Source organism: Halichoeres trimaculatus, unplaced genomic scaffold (genome assembly GCF_033239565.1).
Source record: "Halichoeres trimaculatus isolate MK-OKI-2021-1 unplaced genomic scaffold, fHalTri1.1 fHalTri1_scaffold_2, whole genome shotgun sequence".
Classification (NCBI taxonomy): Eukaryota; Metazoa; Chordata; class Actinopteri; order Labriformes; family Labridae; genus Halichoeres; species Halichoeres trimaculatus.
In genome coordinates this window covers 34,465,826-34,482,441 of record NW_027437180.1, presented here as the reverse complement: position 1 = coordinate 34,482,441, position 16,616 = coordinate 34,465,826, and the positions used below count along the sequence as shown (strand labels likewise).

The 16,616-nt window shown below is 39.1% G+C and overlaps 1 protein-coding gene across 2 annotated transcripts in view; it reads left to right on the top strand.

Annotated features, from left to right (window-relative positions):
- The window catches only part of usp43a (ubiquitin specific peptidase 43a), a 225,343-nt gene that overhangs the window by 151,289 nt on the left and 57,438 nt on the right, over positions 1 to 16,616 (top strand). For both annotated transcript variants that reach the window (XM_074689798.1, XM_074689791.1), the window contains exons 9-10: positions 3,393 to 3,496; positions 16,425 to 16,502. In XM_074689798.1, coding sequence (XP_074545899.1) covers positions 3,393 to 3,496; positions 16,425 to 16,502 — 182 coding nt within the window. The remainder of the gene's footprint in view (positions 1 to 3,392; positions 3,497 to 16,424; positions 16,503 to 16,616) is intronic.

Sequence of the window (16,616 nt, the reverse complement as noted above, 5' to 3'; positions counted from 1 at the left end):
AAGCTCATGTGACTTAAACCAGTCATGTAACTCCAACACTAAACGGACTGCTTGGTGGAAACGTGGCTTTGCTGTGGATAAAAAGTGGAATAAAAACACTGTGCTGCTCTTTAAAAATCGATCCCTTCAACACCTGTGACACTCAGATGTTTAATGTTGTAAGGATTATTTGATTACACCCTGCCTTAAAGACACATCTCCAACCTTGTTTGCTGCATTGACCTCACTCATAACTTCCAATCAATTTGCAGAAAAACTACTTTACCTCTTGTAAATTGTTAATGGAACAATCAAACTGAAGCAGTTCATGAATCTTCACACGCTCACTGGTTTCATGCCTTATACTACAGAGAACGTGAAAGAAGAGAAATGCTGAAAAGCCTGCAGCATCACTAAATAAATCTCTTTCACTGGCCACATAGCTCAATCAAAACTTCAGCAAAGGAGCTGGATAAACAGTTTTCACCTCCATGAACAGAGGAGTTGTTTCAGGTGCGTTGCAACAGTTTGAGTGTGTATGTATTTTATGAAGACCATCATTCCATCAGCGGGTAAACTAACCGGATGTTAACCTTGGAGGACTCTTTTTCAAAGACTGTTTTGAGTTATTATGCGCTGACCTTTCTCTTTTTACATGTGTAACATGTATTCAGTGTTGAATTGAAAGGCCTCTGTCCAGGAAGAGCCTTTATGCCAACACAGGGTCATCTGTATCACCACAAGGCATTATACCATAGCTGTTTAATAGGCAAACCTGCACCTGCAAGGGGCTGTATATCGTGTTTTGAAGCAGATGTTAGATGGTTTACTTTCTATGCACTCCAGCTCCTCTTCACCATAAGACACACTGTGCTAATCAATCTCAGGTTGACCTTCCTGTACATGTTCCTGAAACTCTTGTGTGTGAGCTTTTTGTTTTTAAAAGCAGCTGGTTGTACTTGGAACGCTGCTACGTGAGCTCTTATCATCATCTGAAGAGGTGAGCTTGAGGCTTCAAGCAACAAAAGACCAAACGGTTTAAAGAAAAAAAATCAGGATGTTTGAGGATGAGAAAAAGATTTTTTTAAATTAATTTTGCAGTAATGGCAAAATATGATGTTTTTTGGGGTCAGTATTTGATTTATCCACCTTGAAAGACAAAAACAGTAAACCAGGGGGCTACCAACAAAATTTATCTGAAGTCCAGAAATTTACCTGACAGTTACCTTGAGGGTTGGACCCTTAAAAAATATTAAATAAAAATCAAATTTTGGTCTTTTCTTGCTTATTTTGGCAATAAAACAGTCAAAAAAATCCTGTGTGCAAGTGCTTTGGCCCATTTTTTAGGAATGCTTTGAACTTTTAATATCTAGAGTTATTTCCAATTTACTGTTATTTATGTGAGAATAAAACACTTTAAAATGACGAAAAACATCATGATGGAATTTAATTTTAGAGATTCAGTGAAGGAAAAAACACATCCATTTAAAATTTGGGAATCACCCATTAACTAAACTAAACTCTCTGTCTCCTCACACACACACCACCTGAGGATCACTGCTCCTTATCTCTGGAGAAACTGAAAGTGAAACTAAAAGAGAAAGAGATTCAGCTGGCTTGGTGCATTGTTTTACAAACAATATCAAACCATGTTTAAACAGTTCAAAGAAGACTTGGTACACTGTCCTAACATTGCAAAATAAATATATGTGCTATTTTATGCACACACTTACACGTATACTGTACAAATGCAGCACAGTGCTCTGTTCTAAAAAGGTTATTGTTACATATCGATGTTGATTAGCACATATTTTACAAATAAGACCTGGTACACGGTGCTAAAATAGTCACCACTCAACACAAGCAAGTTAAGGATCTCAGTTGTTGCTGTTTTCAGTTGCTTTTATAGAGTGGACTACATACTTTCTCTTTGATCCTCACAACTTTTGAATCCAGTCGTGGGCAGGATTTGCCCGCAGGCCGCCACTTGATGATCACTGCAGTAAACCATGACAGCTATGATTTATGTATTGCTGTAGAAATTGAATTTTTATTAAAAAGACGGAATATAGATGAAGCTTCTTCCATTTAAAATATAAAACCAATGGTGTCCAAACTCTTTTCAACGAAGGCCACAAATGACCAAGGGCCTGCAGCTCTTACTGACATATTTATGAACCATGAAAGTAAGATACAAATGCTCTATTTGATTACTGTTTATTTAAGTGATTCTGGAAAAAAAAAAAAAAAAATCTCCAAGTGTGCTCAAACATCCATGTGCCATCATTAAAGACTTTTCAAACCTCTCTTGATACCAGATTCTGCAGTGTTATGTGTTGCGTAAACATCAGCAAACGCTGCTTCCGACCAGGTTCTGGATTTTATTAGAATTGTTTGGACCTTGAACAACATTTTAACACAAAAATATTTCTTATCCTGCACTCTGAACTACTTTTTATGCTCTAGTTTTTTGCCTTTCTGCACCATTTCCTGGTTTTTATCTCATGCTGTGTCCTCGTATGTGTTTGTGAACTCTGAGGACACTTATTATAAAAGCTCAGTAGGTACAGTCATTTCCTAAGGGACAACAAATCACATTTCATTCTGTAGCTCTCTTGCTGTTCTAATACAGTGTCCCTGCTAAGTGAGGTAGATGTCTATGTCTCTGCCCCTATGCACATTAGTCCTTCACTTCTCTGTCATTAAAGACTCAAGTGTTTGAAGTCAGGGGGGTGAATTTTCTAGGTGTATTGTAAACATGTTTTTCTCCACAAGAGATGCATAATGTCTGTATCATTGTACTGTTCCTTTGTTAAAGCTGCTGAATTGATTCACCTTAAATGCTGCCTGCCTCTCATCAGAAATTTATAACAGCATGGGATACAATGTTCCTTCTCAGACCCCTTGAATGCATGGTAATGATCATCAAACGCTGATCTGTAGCTGTAACCTTTAATGTTAGTGTTCACTTCATCTTTACTGAGAAAAACATTTTGATTCTTAAAGCACCTGAAGTAATGAAAGCCTGTTTTATCCAGTTTTCTTCTACACCTTGAAGAAACTCTCAAAACTTTTGTTTAAATCAACAAACGTTTGCCCTTGATTCATGAAGCCTGATAGCACATGTCACATCTGTGATGGTGCTTTTGTGTTTGCCTGTTAAGAAACCGATATAAAACAGTCCAAGGCTTTTTCTTTTCGTTAGAATTTTATTTCTTTTGTAGCATGATGAGCTCTTTTCTGCTCTCTTTTCTCTGCTTTAACAAAAACTAAAAGTAGTTTTTAAAAAAAAGAAGAAAAAAGTCTGTGGACAGCCACAGGTCTTACTTTCTCTGCAGATTCTGACAAGGAAATAAAAAAACACTTTTTAGATCAGCAGTTAATGCTCACTGATGTTCTATGTCTTCTTTCAGAATGCCGGGGTGCTGTTCAGGATCAGAGTGGTGGGAGGATCAGCAGCCTACAGCTACCTCTCTCCACAGGACAGCCGGCCACTCTACCACCCAGCTGTGGACAGGTAGGACACACACATGACTTCACCTGATCTGACTGCAGGAGACAGGTCTGCAGCAAGCTCCCCTGAATACAGGCTTTGACTAAAAAAGCTTTGGAACTTAGTGACAAAATGCCGTCAAATCAGAAGAAAGTAACAGAAAAAAACAGCTCAGTCACAGTCAAGATGAAGCTACAGCTTCTTGTTGAGTATTTAAATCAAAAATATTCCTCAGTTGTAACTTGTAACCATTTTTTTTGAATAATTTTTATTAATAATTTTTTGTTTGACAATACAAGTAGAACAAGAGACAGAAAGGAAAACAAACAAAACAAAACAAACAAAAAAGCAGGTGCATACAAGCCATACATCACCAAGTGCAATGCAAAGCAATGGATGAAGTGGTGTAAAGTACACAGAGACGCATTCTGTGGAGTGATGAATTACGCTTTTCCATTTGGCAATCTTATGGACGAGTCTGGGTTTAGAGGTTGCTAGGAGAACGATTGATTTGAGACTGCATTGTGCCAAGTGTGAAATTTGGAGGAGGAATTAGGGTGTGGGGTTGTTTCTCAGGAGCTGAGCTTGGCCCTTTACTTCCAGTGAGAGGAACTTTGAATGCTTCAGGATACCAAAACATTTTGGACAATTCCATGCTCCCGACCTTGTGGGACCACTTTGGAGCTGGCCCCTTCCTCTTCGAACATGACTGTGCATCAGTGCACAGAGCAAGGTCCATAAAGACATGGATGTCAGAGTCTGGTGTGGATGAACTTGACTGGCCTGCACAGAGTCTTGACCTGAACCTGATAGAACACTTTTGGGATGAATTAGAGCGAAGACTGAGAGCCCAGGCCTTCTCAACCAACATCAGTGTGTGACCTCACCAATTCGCTTTTGGAAGAATGGTCAAAAATTCCTAAAACACACTCCTCAACCTTGTGGACAAAAATTGAGGCTGTAATAGCTGCAAAAGATGGACGGACATCATATTGAACCCTATGGGTTAGGAATGGGATGGCACTTAAGTTCATATGTGAGTCAAAGCAGGTGAGCAAATACTTTTGGTAATAGTGTATCTCTCATACCCACTTCTGGTTAGATCATATAAAATGCATCTCATACTCCCGGCAGTAGATGGTGCAAGTTGGTTTGATGAGTGCAAATGAAAATTTTAATGTGCAAAATTGACGCCTTTAGAACCCACCAAGGTTTTTATAATTATGCATTTTTCTTTACTTTTTATTATATTTCATTTAAATTTTTGGTTTGAATTCCAGTTAAGTTAAAGTTAGTTTTTAAAGTAAGTTTTCTTGGTTCAGTATTAGTCTTAGTCTTTTTTGTTTCATGGGATCATTGTCAGAGGTGAGATTCAAAAAATTTTTTTTAAAAAATTGTGCAATATAAACTCAAAACATCACTAAAGACAGATGAACAACCATCTTCTTAAAACAAGAAAGCTCTGCGTTAGTGTTGTCAGCCCTAAGGTTGTCTTGTGTTGCCTGGCTGGGAATTAGCTTCTCTCTCAGGGGAAGGGGTCTGGAAACTCTCCTTTAACTTGGCCAGGTAAGCCAAGTGAGATTTAATGCGTTTGATTTTTCCCTGTGAGAAATATCCCATATGCTCTGTCAGTTTCTGCTGCAAGGCACTTGCTCTTATCAGACACACAGCTTTCATTGATTATAATAACCTTAAACCTACCTCATTATGAAGATGCACACACATTCCAGCAAAGGAAGCAGTGTTCAGCAGTGTATTAAAGTGAGTTAACTCTCTTTAAACCCTGAATTAAAACTGTTAGCAGCTGTAAAGGAGAGTAACAGTCATTGAACCCAGGAAAAAGAGGAATGAAAAGGCCTCTCATTTGCAAAATCGTTGCAGATTACACCAAAGCGGGGGTGGAAGAGGTTATTCTGCAAGAAATGTGAGATCTGAAAATGGCTTGACTTTATATTCCCAAGTCATACCAGTTCATGTGTTAATCGTGAATTCAGACGATGCAAAGTGGCGGCATGTGGGTGTTTGTATTATGGGATTTGTCTGTGTTGTGAGGCTTGTATTGACTAATACTAATACATGTTTTGTTACTGATTATTATTCATAACTGTGAACGAGCATCAAGAATTCCACTTGAAGTTGATGAGTATTCCCTGTCTCTGTAAGCAAATCATCTCAAATTCACTTCCTTTTAGCCTGGGTTAAGGAATCCAGAGGTAGAAGTCATATATTGGTGCTCCTACCATGATCACTGTCTTGATACGCACTTTAAAATGGCAACTTCTAGGCCCACAATATGAAAAAAGGGCCTTTTGTAGTTTGTTTTGTTTCAGCTAAAGTTTGTTTTTTCAGATACAGAACATGACATTCAACTGTTTCTCAAAGTTTTGTTTTTCCCTTTTCTACCATAATAAAGCAAAATGCCCTGAATTTCACTTTTATTTATTTATTTATTTATTTTGAATATCAAATAACCACCCATGTTTTGCTTTTTTAAATGTTCTTTTCTGGCCAGAAAGTCCATCACCAAAACACACACAGACAGAAAAACAACTTAAAACAAGCTTCTCTTTAAACTGTCCACACACACACTAAAACTAAAACTAAAACTAAAAGATGAATGAACAAACCCCAAATCAAAGCTTAAACACAGCTAGTCTTTGAAGGCAGCACACATGCAGCCGAGAATCTACTGGCCCAGCCACTTTCTCCCTCCAACTCTTGTACCTCTCCGCCTAATGTTGGTCTGCTGCAGAGGAAACAGAGGTTGCACCTGTTGAATCCTGGAACAGGAGAGAACTCACACACAACAAAACTATGTCCAGAAACAGCAGCATAAAAACGACTGGCTGGTTTTGTGGTTGGTTGTTAAAAATGGTACTTAACCTCAGACTCATGGTTCACCGAAGTCAAACCATAGACTGTAAATAGAGTGGACAGTGTGGCTGCATCATTTACCATTGTACGGAAGCCAAAATATCCCCGTCCCAGGTGCAGCCATTGAAGCAGTCGTGCAGCCAGAGTCTGTGCAGTAGAGACTATGAGAGAATCTGAGTGGATCGGGATGACAAAAATATATTTATATATATTTTTTCTTTTGAGAGTCTATCTCTTCTTGCTCTCCATCCTGACACATTTTATGATCCCCGAAAAAAATTCACTAGAACAGCAGCTGTCAATCATCATTTAACATGACTTAAAGCCTCGTCTTAACCTCTCTAACAAACGGAAACAAAACTTTTCAGAAAAAAGAGGACTTGAGTACAAGGCAGCCAAATGATATCTTCAAATCACCACAACAATCAGACATGAGAAACATTTCTATGAGGTGTATTAATTTTTCAAACCACAGCCCATCTGGAATGACTGGGGAGATTAATTTTTGACCTATACTGCAGCCAGCCACTAGGGGGAGCAGTTTTTGTGGGACCTCACTTCAAGCCGAGCAAGATTTTACAGTCTATAGTCCAGACAGGCTGTGGTTAAACTTAAATAAAAATAAACACATACTGCAGAAATGTTTCTCACACCTGTATGCTGTGCTGATATGAAGATATTATTGATCTGCATTGTGTTAAAGTCCTCTTTTTTCTGAAAAGTTTCATTTTCATTAGTTCATTAGTTACGAGAGGTTAATAACAGGGTTTTTACGGCACATTACACAATGATTGACAGCTGCAGTTTTTGCATAGATTTTTGGGGAATAGTAAGATACAGCAAAAGGGGAAGCCAAGAAGAGATTAGACTTATGTACGACAAAAATATGTTTATTTTAGTTAGTCAGATTCTTTAGTTAGTCAGATTCTCTAAGAGTCCCTTGTAGTCTCTATGACTCAGACTCTGGCTGGCTACACAATGGCAGCACCTCTGACAGGGTATTATCCCTTCAAAACCTTCCTGTGGTAAAAGGAGGAGCCACGCTGTACATTCTATATACAGTCTATGTTGGTGATTTTCAAAGTGTGAGGCATGCCTCCCCTGGGGGGGGGCCAAAGAGTTCCAGAGGAGGCATGAAAAGAGGAGCAAAAAAGAAGAAAGAAAGAACCCCAAATAAAATAGAAAGATAAATGTCTGAGCCAAGCCTAAAGTGCAAAAATAATTATGATGGGTATTTAAAGTTAGGCTTTCCGTGGACAGGGCCCGCCGATGCTCCAAGGCCACAATGTGTGGTTTGCAGAGAAGTGCTAGCAAACGATAGCATGAGACCCTGCAAACTCAGGAGGCATCTGGAGACCAAGCACCAAGCTTTGTCATCTAAGACAGTAGAGTTTTTTGGCACAAAGCTAAAAGAACTTAAGACACAGAGAAAGATAGTGAAATGATTATGTGAAATTAAGTCGATACCATAAGAAAAAAGTATTGAACACGCTAACTGAGACTTATCTGTGGAGAAGCCTTTGTTTGCAATGACAGTTTCCAGACGCTTCTTGTATGTTTTAACGAATCACCCACACTGCTCAGGTGTGATTTTGGACCATTCCTCTGCACAGATTGTCTTTAAATCTTGAATATTCTTTAGTGCCCTCTGGTGAACCCTTTTCTTCAGTTCTTTGCACAAATTTTCAATTGGATTTAAGTCAGATGATTGACTCGGCCATTCTAACAGATTGATTTTCTTTTTTGAAACCATCTGAGAGTCAACTTTGCCGTGTGCTTTGGATCGTTGTCCTGCTGGAAGGTCCAGCCACGTCTCATCTCCATCATCCTGGTGGATGGCAGCAGATTCATATCGAGAATTTCCCGATACATGGCTCAATTCATTGCTCCGTCAATTATATGAAGTTTGCCAATACCATGAGATGAGAAACAACCCCATGCCATGATGCTTCCACCTCCAAACTTCACTGTTGGTGTAGTGTTTTTTGGGTGATGTGCAGAGCCATTTCTCCTCCAAACATGGTCTGTAGTATGACAGCCGAAAACTTCAATTTTGGTCTCATCTGACCAGACAACATTCTCCCAGTATTCTACAGGCTTGTCAAGATGCTGTATAGCAAACTTTAAACAAGCTTCAACATGACTTTTCTTGAGGAATGGAGTCTTGCAGGCTGAGTGTCCATAGAGACCATGGGGGTTGTGTGCATTGCCTATTGTTTTCTCTGTAACAATTGTACCTGCTGCCTCCAAGTCTTTCTGGAGCACTTTCAGGGTGGTCCTTGGCTCGTTGAGTGCTCTTCTGACTATTTTTCTGACTCCCTGGTCAGAAATCTTGCAAGGAGCTCCTGTGCGTGGCCTGTTGATGGTAAGGTGGTGCTTCTTCCACTTGCGAATAATGCCCCAAATGGTGCTTACGGGGATATTCAGGTGCTTTGATATAAGTCTGCAACCAGTTCCATTCTGATGTTGAGCAAGATTGAGCTGGTTGTGAATGTCTTCAGAGAGCTCTTTGCTTTTACCCATCATGAGGTATTTAACTGCTTGGTGAAAAAACGACCTTTTTTATAGAACCATCAATTTGCTCTAGCCCAGCTGATGTTGGTTTGGACTAATTGGAAGTTCAAGTAATAATTACTGACAGATTTCAGGTGGTATCGTACATTTCCTTGCCAAAGTATACAGCCTTTCCATGGTGTGTTCAACACTTGTGTTATCGTACTTAATTCCACATAATCATTATTTACGGACCTGAACGTCGTGATTTCTTTTCATGTGTGGATTATTCAAGTTAATACCAATGTCTGGTAGAAATTTTGTTTGAATTGCAGCTTTGGAAATAAATGTAATGAGAAAAAAGTTGACGCGTTCAACACTCGTTTTCCCCATTGTAAATGGTCATTACATTACCAATTAGTCTATACCCATAAAAAAAAGCATTGACAAAGCTTTTTACTGGCCTGACTCTAGTGATGAATCAGTTCTTTTAGTGAAACACACATCTAGCTTCCTCTGAAAGCTATCTGAAGAGAAAACCTCAGGGGGCAGGTTTTCAAGGGTCCTAGTCAAAAAGAGCTTTTAGAAAGAATGGCCCGTAAGAGGATCAGGGAACAGAGGATGATGATATTGGTATCAAGGTGAGGAGGAGACTCCAGTCTCTGTGGTGAGAGGAAAAGAATTAAGGTGGCTTTTTGATATATCTGAGGAGCTTAGTCTGAACCTCTCCTGTTGTTTCACTAATCTCCACTGAAGGTCAGACCGTCCACAAAGAGCAAGGGTATGTAAGAGCCGACCACTTTTATCCGATGTGTGGGTTCCAGCAGTGAACTCCTTTTCTGTTTTCTGCAGTTGTCCGTCTCTCCTGCCTGTTATTTTAATTAAAGATGTTAATTTCCTCTGTGGAGGTGCGCACACTGCAGTTAGCTAGCTCAGTACGCCTCCCACTTGCTAACAACACAGTTTGTTTAAGCATTCTGTTTATAAGGTTAATCATTCAGTGCATAGTTCAGGTGTTAATCAGAATATAACTTACAGATAAACTAATTAAAGTTGCTGGTGCTCTGAATTAGAAAAGATAAACTCTTCCTCGAGGGAGTGCAAACTTTTCTTTTGCAGAGACTTCATTTATCAGTCAGCTTGTGGTGTTAGTCATTAGTATAATTGCGTTCAGAGCTGGCTCATAAAATTATTCCTTACAAGTACAGATTATGTTCATATCTTACTTCTTCCTCCCCTGCAGAAACTATTATGCAAAGTTGACATTGAAAGTTCTCCCACAGAATTCAAAAGCAGTGATCCTGAAGAGCATGAAGAGAAGTAGATTAATTAAGATTTATAATGAAAGTTACACTCAAGCTTCAGCTCTTCATTTCACAGCAGCGCTTTCATACCCACAACATGACAATCAGCCTGATCTTCTGTAGCTCCTTCTTTGTGTCCTGGTTTGTCCAAACATGAACTTTTGTGCTCAGATATTAGCAGCAGATCCTTGAAGTGTGTAAATTATGGAACGACACCTCCGCATGTCAGATTAAGTTGCCCATCACATTCCACAGATACGTGATTAAACTGAACCTGGGTTCTTTTAAGGCAAGGTTCATATGTCTTTAAGCCATTTTTTTTCACTACCCTCTGATCCAGTTGAAACCTAAGTAGGCGTTTGTGCCTTATTTCTAGCAAACAGTGTCTTACTAGGCTAAGTATGAGCCTCATTCACCAAGCAAGACTAGAAAAATATCTTATTTTGAGACATCAAAAGACAAAAATGACACCCTGACATTTGCTTGTCAGGTTTCTTGGAAGAAGAATGAAGTCTCAATTCTAGAAACAAAACAGAAACATTTGTCGTGTCTGATTAGCAGATTGTTTTACTCTGACAAGGAGTTCAGGCAGCTTTAATTTCCCGATATCTTGATGTCTTGATATCTTGAAATAAGACATTTATCAGGACTTACCAGTAAATTAGACTTATATTAAGACTAATAAGACTTTTTCCCCCTAGAAGTAAGACAAATCTTGCATTTGTTACCTTTGTTGTTTCTAAATCAGGGGTGCCCAAATTCTTTTCAGTGAGGGGCCAAAAATGAATCTGGGTGGAAGGTCGCTGGCCAAAACTAAACATTTGTGTTGCAGTGCATGATAGTACATATGCCTTTAGCATAACTGTGCAAAATTTATACTCAAACAAGTTATTTTGAAAATAAAAACACTTTTCTTTTACCATATTTCACAGCATTAAACTACTGAACATCCATATGGCACATATACCAGGTCTATGTCTTTAAAGACATTTAGTGCATTACGACCTAAACACCATCCTTTTAAAACAAGGAGTAGTTATATTTACATTAATTTATGAAGGTTATACTCTTTTAAAACTTAAAACTTTCTGCCTACATACATTTGGCATACTGCTGTGGAATCAATTTTTGTAAAAAAAAAAAAAAAAAAAAAAAAGGAAAAAAAAAAAAAAGTACTCATGTTCCCAACTTGTTAAAAACTTTTCTCTTGTCAGTGTGCCACTGTCTCATACACTCCATCCCCGCCATGACCCTGTATCCTCTCACTTAACAATAAATAAGTAATGAATAGGAAATTCAGGCTGCTGGCAGTGGGAAAATAACAATGATAATTTAAAAATATATATATATAATAAAAATTTCATGAGCTGAAAAAAAATCATTGGCAGACCAACTTTACTGCCTGTCTTGGTGTTTCCCTCCTCTTTGATTCCAGCATTTGATTAACACCAGTTGTCCCAGTTTCCGTGTGTGTGTGTGTGTTTGTGTGTGTGTGTGTGTGTGTGTGTGTGTGTGTGTGTGTGTGTGTGTGTGTGTGTGTGTGTGTGTGTGTGTGTGTGTGTGTGTGTGTGTGTGTGTGATCTCTGTGTTTCCTCTTGTTTTGGTAGATTTGTCGTATTATGTCGTTTACTCCTTGTGCTCCAGTGTTCTCCCTGTAAGTGTGTTTGCTGTTTATTTTTTGTACACACACACACACACACACACACACACACACACACACACACAAGGTAATAAGCAACAAAACAAGACGCGGGAAACTAATGACACAAGGGGAGGAAGTAATCTGAACTGGGCACACGGGAAGCAAGAACGACGAAATTAAACAGGAAACAAGCGAAAACACAAGAAACACAAGACGAATACAGAGAAAACAGCAAAAAGGACAACATGTGACATAAACACTTCAATTTTTGGTATGTGATGCTCACATGACAATACATGGTGCTTCAGTTGTTCACACAGACTCACATTTTACAGCTCTTACAGCTCCCTATGCAACAAAGCGTGCTCAATTGTGTGTTCTGGTACATTTCTACCAGGGTCAGGGTCAGCTTCTTCAGCCCCTCAAGTTTTTCTTCTGTACAACTGAACCACTTGAGCCTTTTTTTGCTTATTATACACAACGGCAAGCATTTTCCTGCCAAGGACCTTCTTGGGTTTAGTTTCCCTAAGCTCCCCTGTTTCTTCTGCTTCTAGCAGTATGTCACCCAACATACGGCACTCAATCACAAGTATCATTGTAAACTGGTCTTATCCACAACACTAGTCAGTGCTCATAAAACTGCTACTTTCACAGTTTCATCAAACAAAGCATGAAATTGCAGCTATTGTGACTGAAAGACAGAGGTTTGCAATACTTGACACAAAAAGTAGTGAGCTGTCCACTCTTTTATTTTATTTAATTTTTTGAAAAGGATGTTATTTCAGATGGTCTTACCTTGACAACTCGACTGTAAAAATACCAATTAACTCTCTCTATCTGGATATCATTTAGTTTTTTTTATGAACATTTAGAAATAGCTGATTGTAGTGCTGATAACCTTATTTCAAACCATGGAAGCTAAATATAAAAAGTGAAACTATTTCAAGATCACTCATAAAGTACTTCTCCGTCATTTAATGAGCTGTCCTGGCTGCAGAAACCATAACAGTGACATAGAAGACTTGTTTATTACATTTCAGTGAACAGAGGATGTTTCCTGAGTCCAGCACTACATTAAGTAATAACAGTAATAAGGCATTTGAAATGATTGTATTCTCAAATTACTTTGGCAAACCCCTGCAGAACAGCAGATCTATAAACCTATTCTTAATTATTATTCCAGGGCTACAGGTTTTTCTCTGTACCAGTGGAGGCGTTGGATTGCACAGACCATTTACAGCTCATAGACTGATCGTCTCTTTGGTGATACAATGCCAGCTGGCAAGTTTAGCAGTGAGAAGCAAGTTCTGACCTTTTTCTTGAACAGGAGAGTGATAGAGCATGAGCTAAAACACGGGTTAATCTATGATAATGTTCATTCCAACCCTCATGCAGAAGTTATAGAGAGTATATATGTGATATCAAAGCAGGCAGAAGGAAACTGTGGTTACACCCACTGAGTGGCAGAAAGAGGGAGATAAGTTGAAGCGTTGGCTTGAACACCGTCTAAACTCTTGAACAAAATCAAAAAATGGGGAAGTGTTGTTGCGCGGCTGATTGAACGAACATGTTTGAAAAGAAACCAGAGCTATCTTTTGACAGGCTTCTTAAAGACAAAGAGAAGAGAAACTGATGGATTGCTCCAATTTTCAGGAACAATCCAGGCAACGATAACTGGATTTGCATTTCCCATTTTGTTATTTTTGGGTTACACCATTCCTTAAATTACAGATCTCTAAATGTTAGCATTTTTCCATTCAGCTATATTTTTTACTTTTTTGTCTTTGTGTGATTATAAACCTAGTGCTTGACATGAGTTGTAAACTAACTTAAACTGAGGCTTACCCAGTTTCCCAAATAAGAGTGAACTCCAGCGTAAAGTAGTTGTTGCTGTGTTTTATTAAGTATTTGATATCAACTCCACTTATTTACCGCCAACGAGACTACACATCATTCAATAATACAGTCTATATTACAAACCAAAAGTACAAATGGATGATATGTGTATTCAATTGGGTCAATCCACTGTATTTTCTAAATTGAATCATGTGGATGCTTTTGTAGCTTTCAGGCTTTGCATTTTGTGTTTTCCTGGTGTTGGAATCAGTTAGAAATAAATGTTAGGATATGATTTCAGGACACATGTCGGTATTCGTGGACCCCTGGTTCTTTGTTAGCTTTAAGAAATCAAAGTCGAGTCCTCTCCTTGGTTTTATGTCATACTCTGCATTTTTCCCTGTCTGGCTGTGTTCACTGCTGCTCTCTGCAATGCTAAGTGGGGTTTGTTTTTACACTCAGTCCAACTGAAGTGGGCGTGTTCCAGAGGGGAAGTTACGTAAACACGAGTGGCGGCTGCTGGTCAGTCAAGGAGGGGAAGCTCATTTTTTTCCGGCCCACATCATAATTTTGTTTATTAATTTAAATGTAAATTCTACCCTTCGTGTCAGCTTGTTAGCAGCTGAAGCTGCTATGGGAGACTACGACAGGCTGTAAGTATGAGTGACAGGGGGAGAAGCTCCACAGCTGTAGCTGTAGCTGCTTATTGGTGAAAAGAGAGAAAATCTTTTAACACAACGCTTGTCGTTTTTAAGAAAGGTAAACTCGCTGGAGATCAACAAAGCCTCCGGATCAGTCCAGAACAACTGACTGTAAAACTCAGAAGATACTCAGGTGGAGAGTTATACTTCAGGATCGCTGACTGGCTCATTTCACTGTCAATCAAAAAGGGATTCGGCCTCAGACAGATCATCCTATCATCATGCAGAAGCCAAAAGTCCAGGCCAGCCCACTGCCTCATAGACCCCCAGAGACGCTGAGCATCCAATGGGCGGGACAAAGCCCAGCATTTATCCAATGACCGTCCAGTTTCCACAGCGGAACAACCATTCTACGCTTCCCCGCTGAAGTCAGAAAACGCTCAGCATCCGACTGTGTTAAAGTGCTGAGACGCTGCAGGGATGAATGAGAAGGAGGTGGAGCCAGTTACCTGTGATAGGAGCTGATTCTGAACAAAGATGAAGGAATTCTAGCTCAGATTTTGTCAATGAAATGTACACACAGCAGTACATATCACCACTTTTTTTTGGACATTTTAGGGGAAGCTGAGCTTCCCTTGCAGTCTTAGTCTTATTGCCACTAGTAAACGCATACCATCTATACTGAAGTGGTTTGTTCAAACTTGAGAGTCTATCAATAAAATAAAGAGTGAGGTTACGTTAGCTCTGCTTGGTGAGGTTGGAGTTAGTAGATGAGCTCTGGTAGGACATAACCAGGGTTCACTAACTATATTAGATGTTTTGGACACGTCTCAGAGCACTGGGCTGTGAGTAACACTAAACAGATCGTCTGCTCAACTTCTGGACAGTCAACTACAACTGAATTTTCAAAGTTTGATTGTTATCAAGTTTTAAAAAATGGCGCTACTGTAATAAAATCTCCCCAGTTCTTTAGTCGAACAACTCCCAAAGATCACAAGAATAGGATTCATATCTCAGTGTAGTATTTATTCTGGTACCAAAAAAATGAGCCCTGATATCCAGGAGCAATAAAACTGTATAACAGTCATTGTTGTGCCTTTACAGAGGTTTAGTTTAACCTCACCACTGTCTCAACCCACAGCTGGTGTCAGGTTTCAGAGCCATGTGCTACCCAAGTGTGTGTGTTGAATCAGAGCATGGAGCTAGGAGATTGGGTGAAAGTCTACACAGGGTCAAATGAACCTCGCAGGCACAAGCTGGCGACAGGAGCCATCTTTATCTGCCAGATAAATACACATCAACCCTGAGAACGTACAAAAACACAACATAAGAAAAGATAAAATGCAGAGTTAAGTCAGTTATTATAAAAATGTATAGCACTACATAACTACAAATAAATACATTACTATATATCTTGGGAAAAAGTTGTCTTGAGCAAAGAAGAGAAAAAAAATCTGCCTTCTCAACACATGCATGCCTTGGAAAGAGTCATATTTCTGTGACGGTGGGTAATGGTGATTATGTGAAACGGTGTCATTATCCTTCAAAATCATGACTGATTACAGCCAAAGGTCTCACTGCAATAATCCGACCGACAAGTCCTCACACCACCTTAAAAGTCACGCTACCTCTACGGAAGGCTCCAGACACTTCATCAGAAACAGATGAAACACTCACATTCAGACGATGCCTTTTTCCTGGAGAATACGGATGCCTTTTAAAATTAAAGAGATTACAATTTGAAACAGCTTCAAAAACCCCAGACAGGAAAACATAACCTGTGAATTAGCATTCTGTGATTATCAAATACACCTGTGTGCTGAGTGAATACTGATGCTTGCCTTATTTGTTTCCCTGAGATCAAAGCAGTGAACTTATCTCAGTGGTACACATGCAACATCCCACAAAACATAATTAAACACTTCTCTACAAGGAGACGAATATCAATCCATTGAATTTGTCCAGGTCTCATCATGACCCTGTGTCAGCTTGCAATCTTCTGCTGCTGAAAATCAATTGATGTAAAACTTTAAAGCCCAAACTTTTAGTTATTATTCTCTCTAGAAATGAGAATATATTTATGAGTGTTTGCTGAACTTGAATCATAAAGTATTGTTTGATCCATGGTTGAATCCTTTGTTTGTTGTGTTTCTCTGTTTCAGAGCTCTTAAGTTCTGCGGCCCTGGAGGACCTCCGCATGTGAAGCTTGTAATTGAGTGGGAGCCCAAGACTAAAGAATGGTGAGTTTTGTATTCTTTTGGTGTGTGTGCACACACAAAGTCTTATTTTGCTATTAAAGAACACACAGGGATTGAGTTTGTCAGTTTAATGACAGCAGCACACACACTGACTCA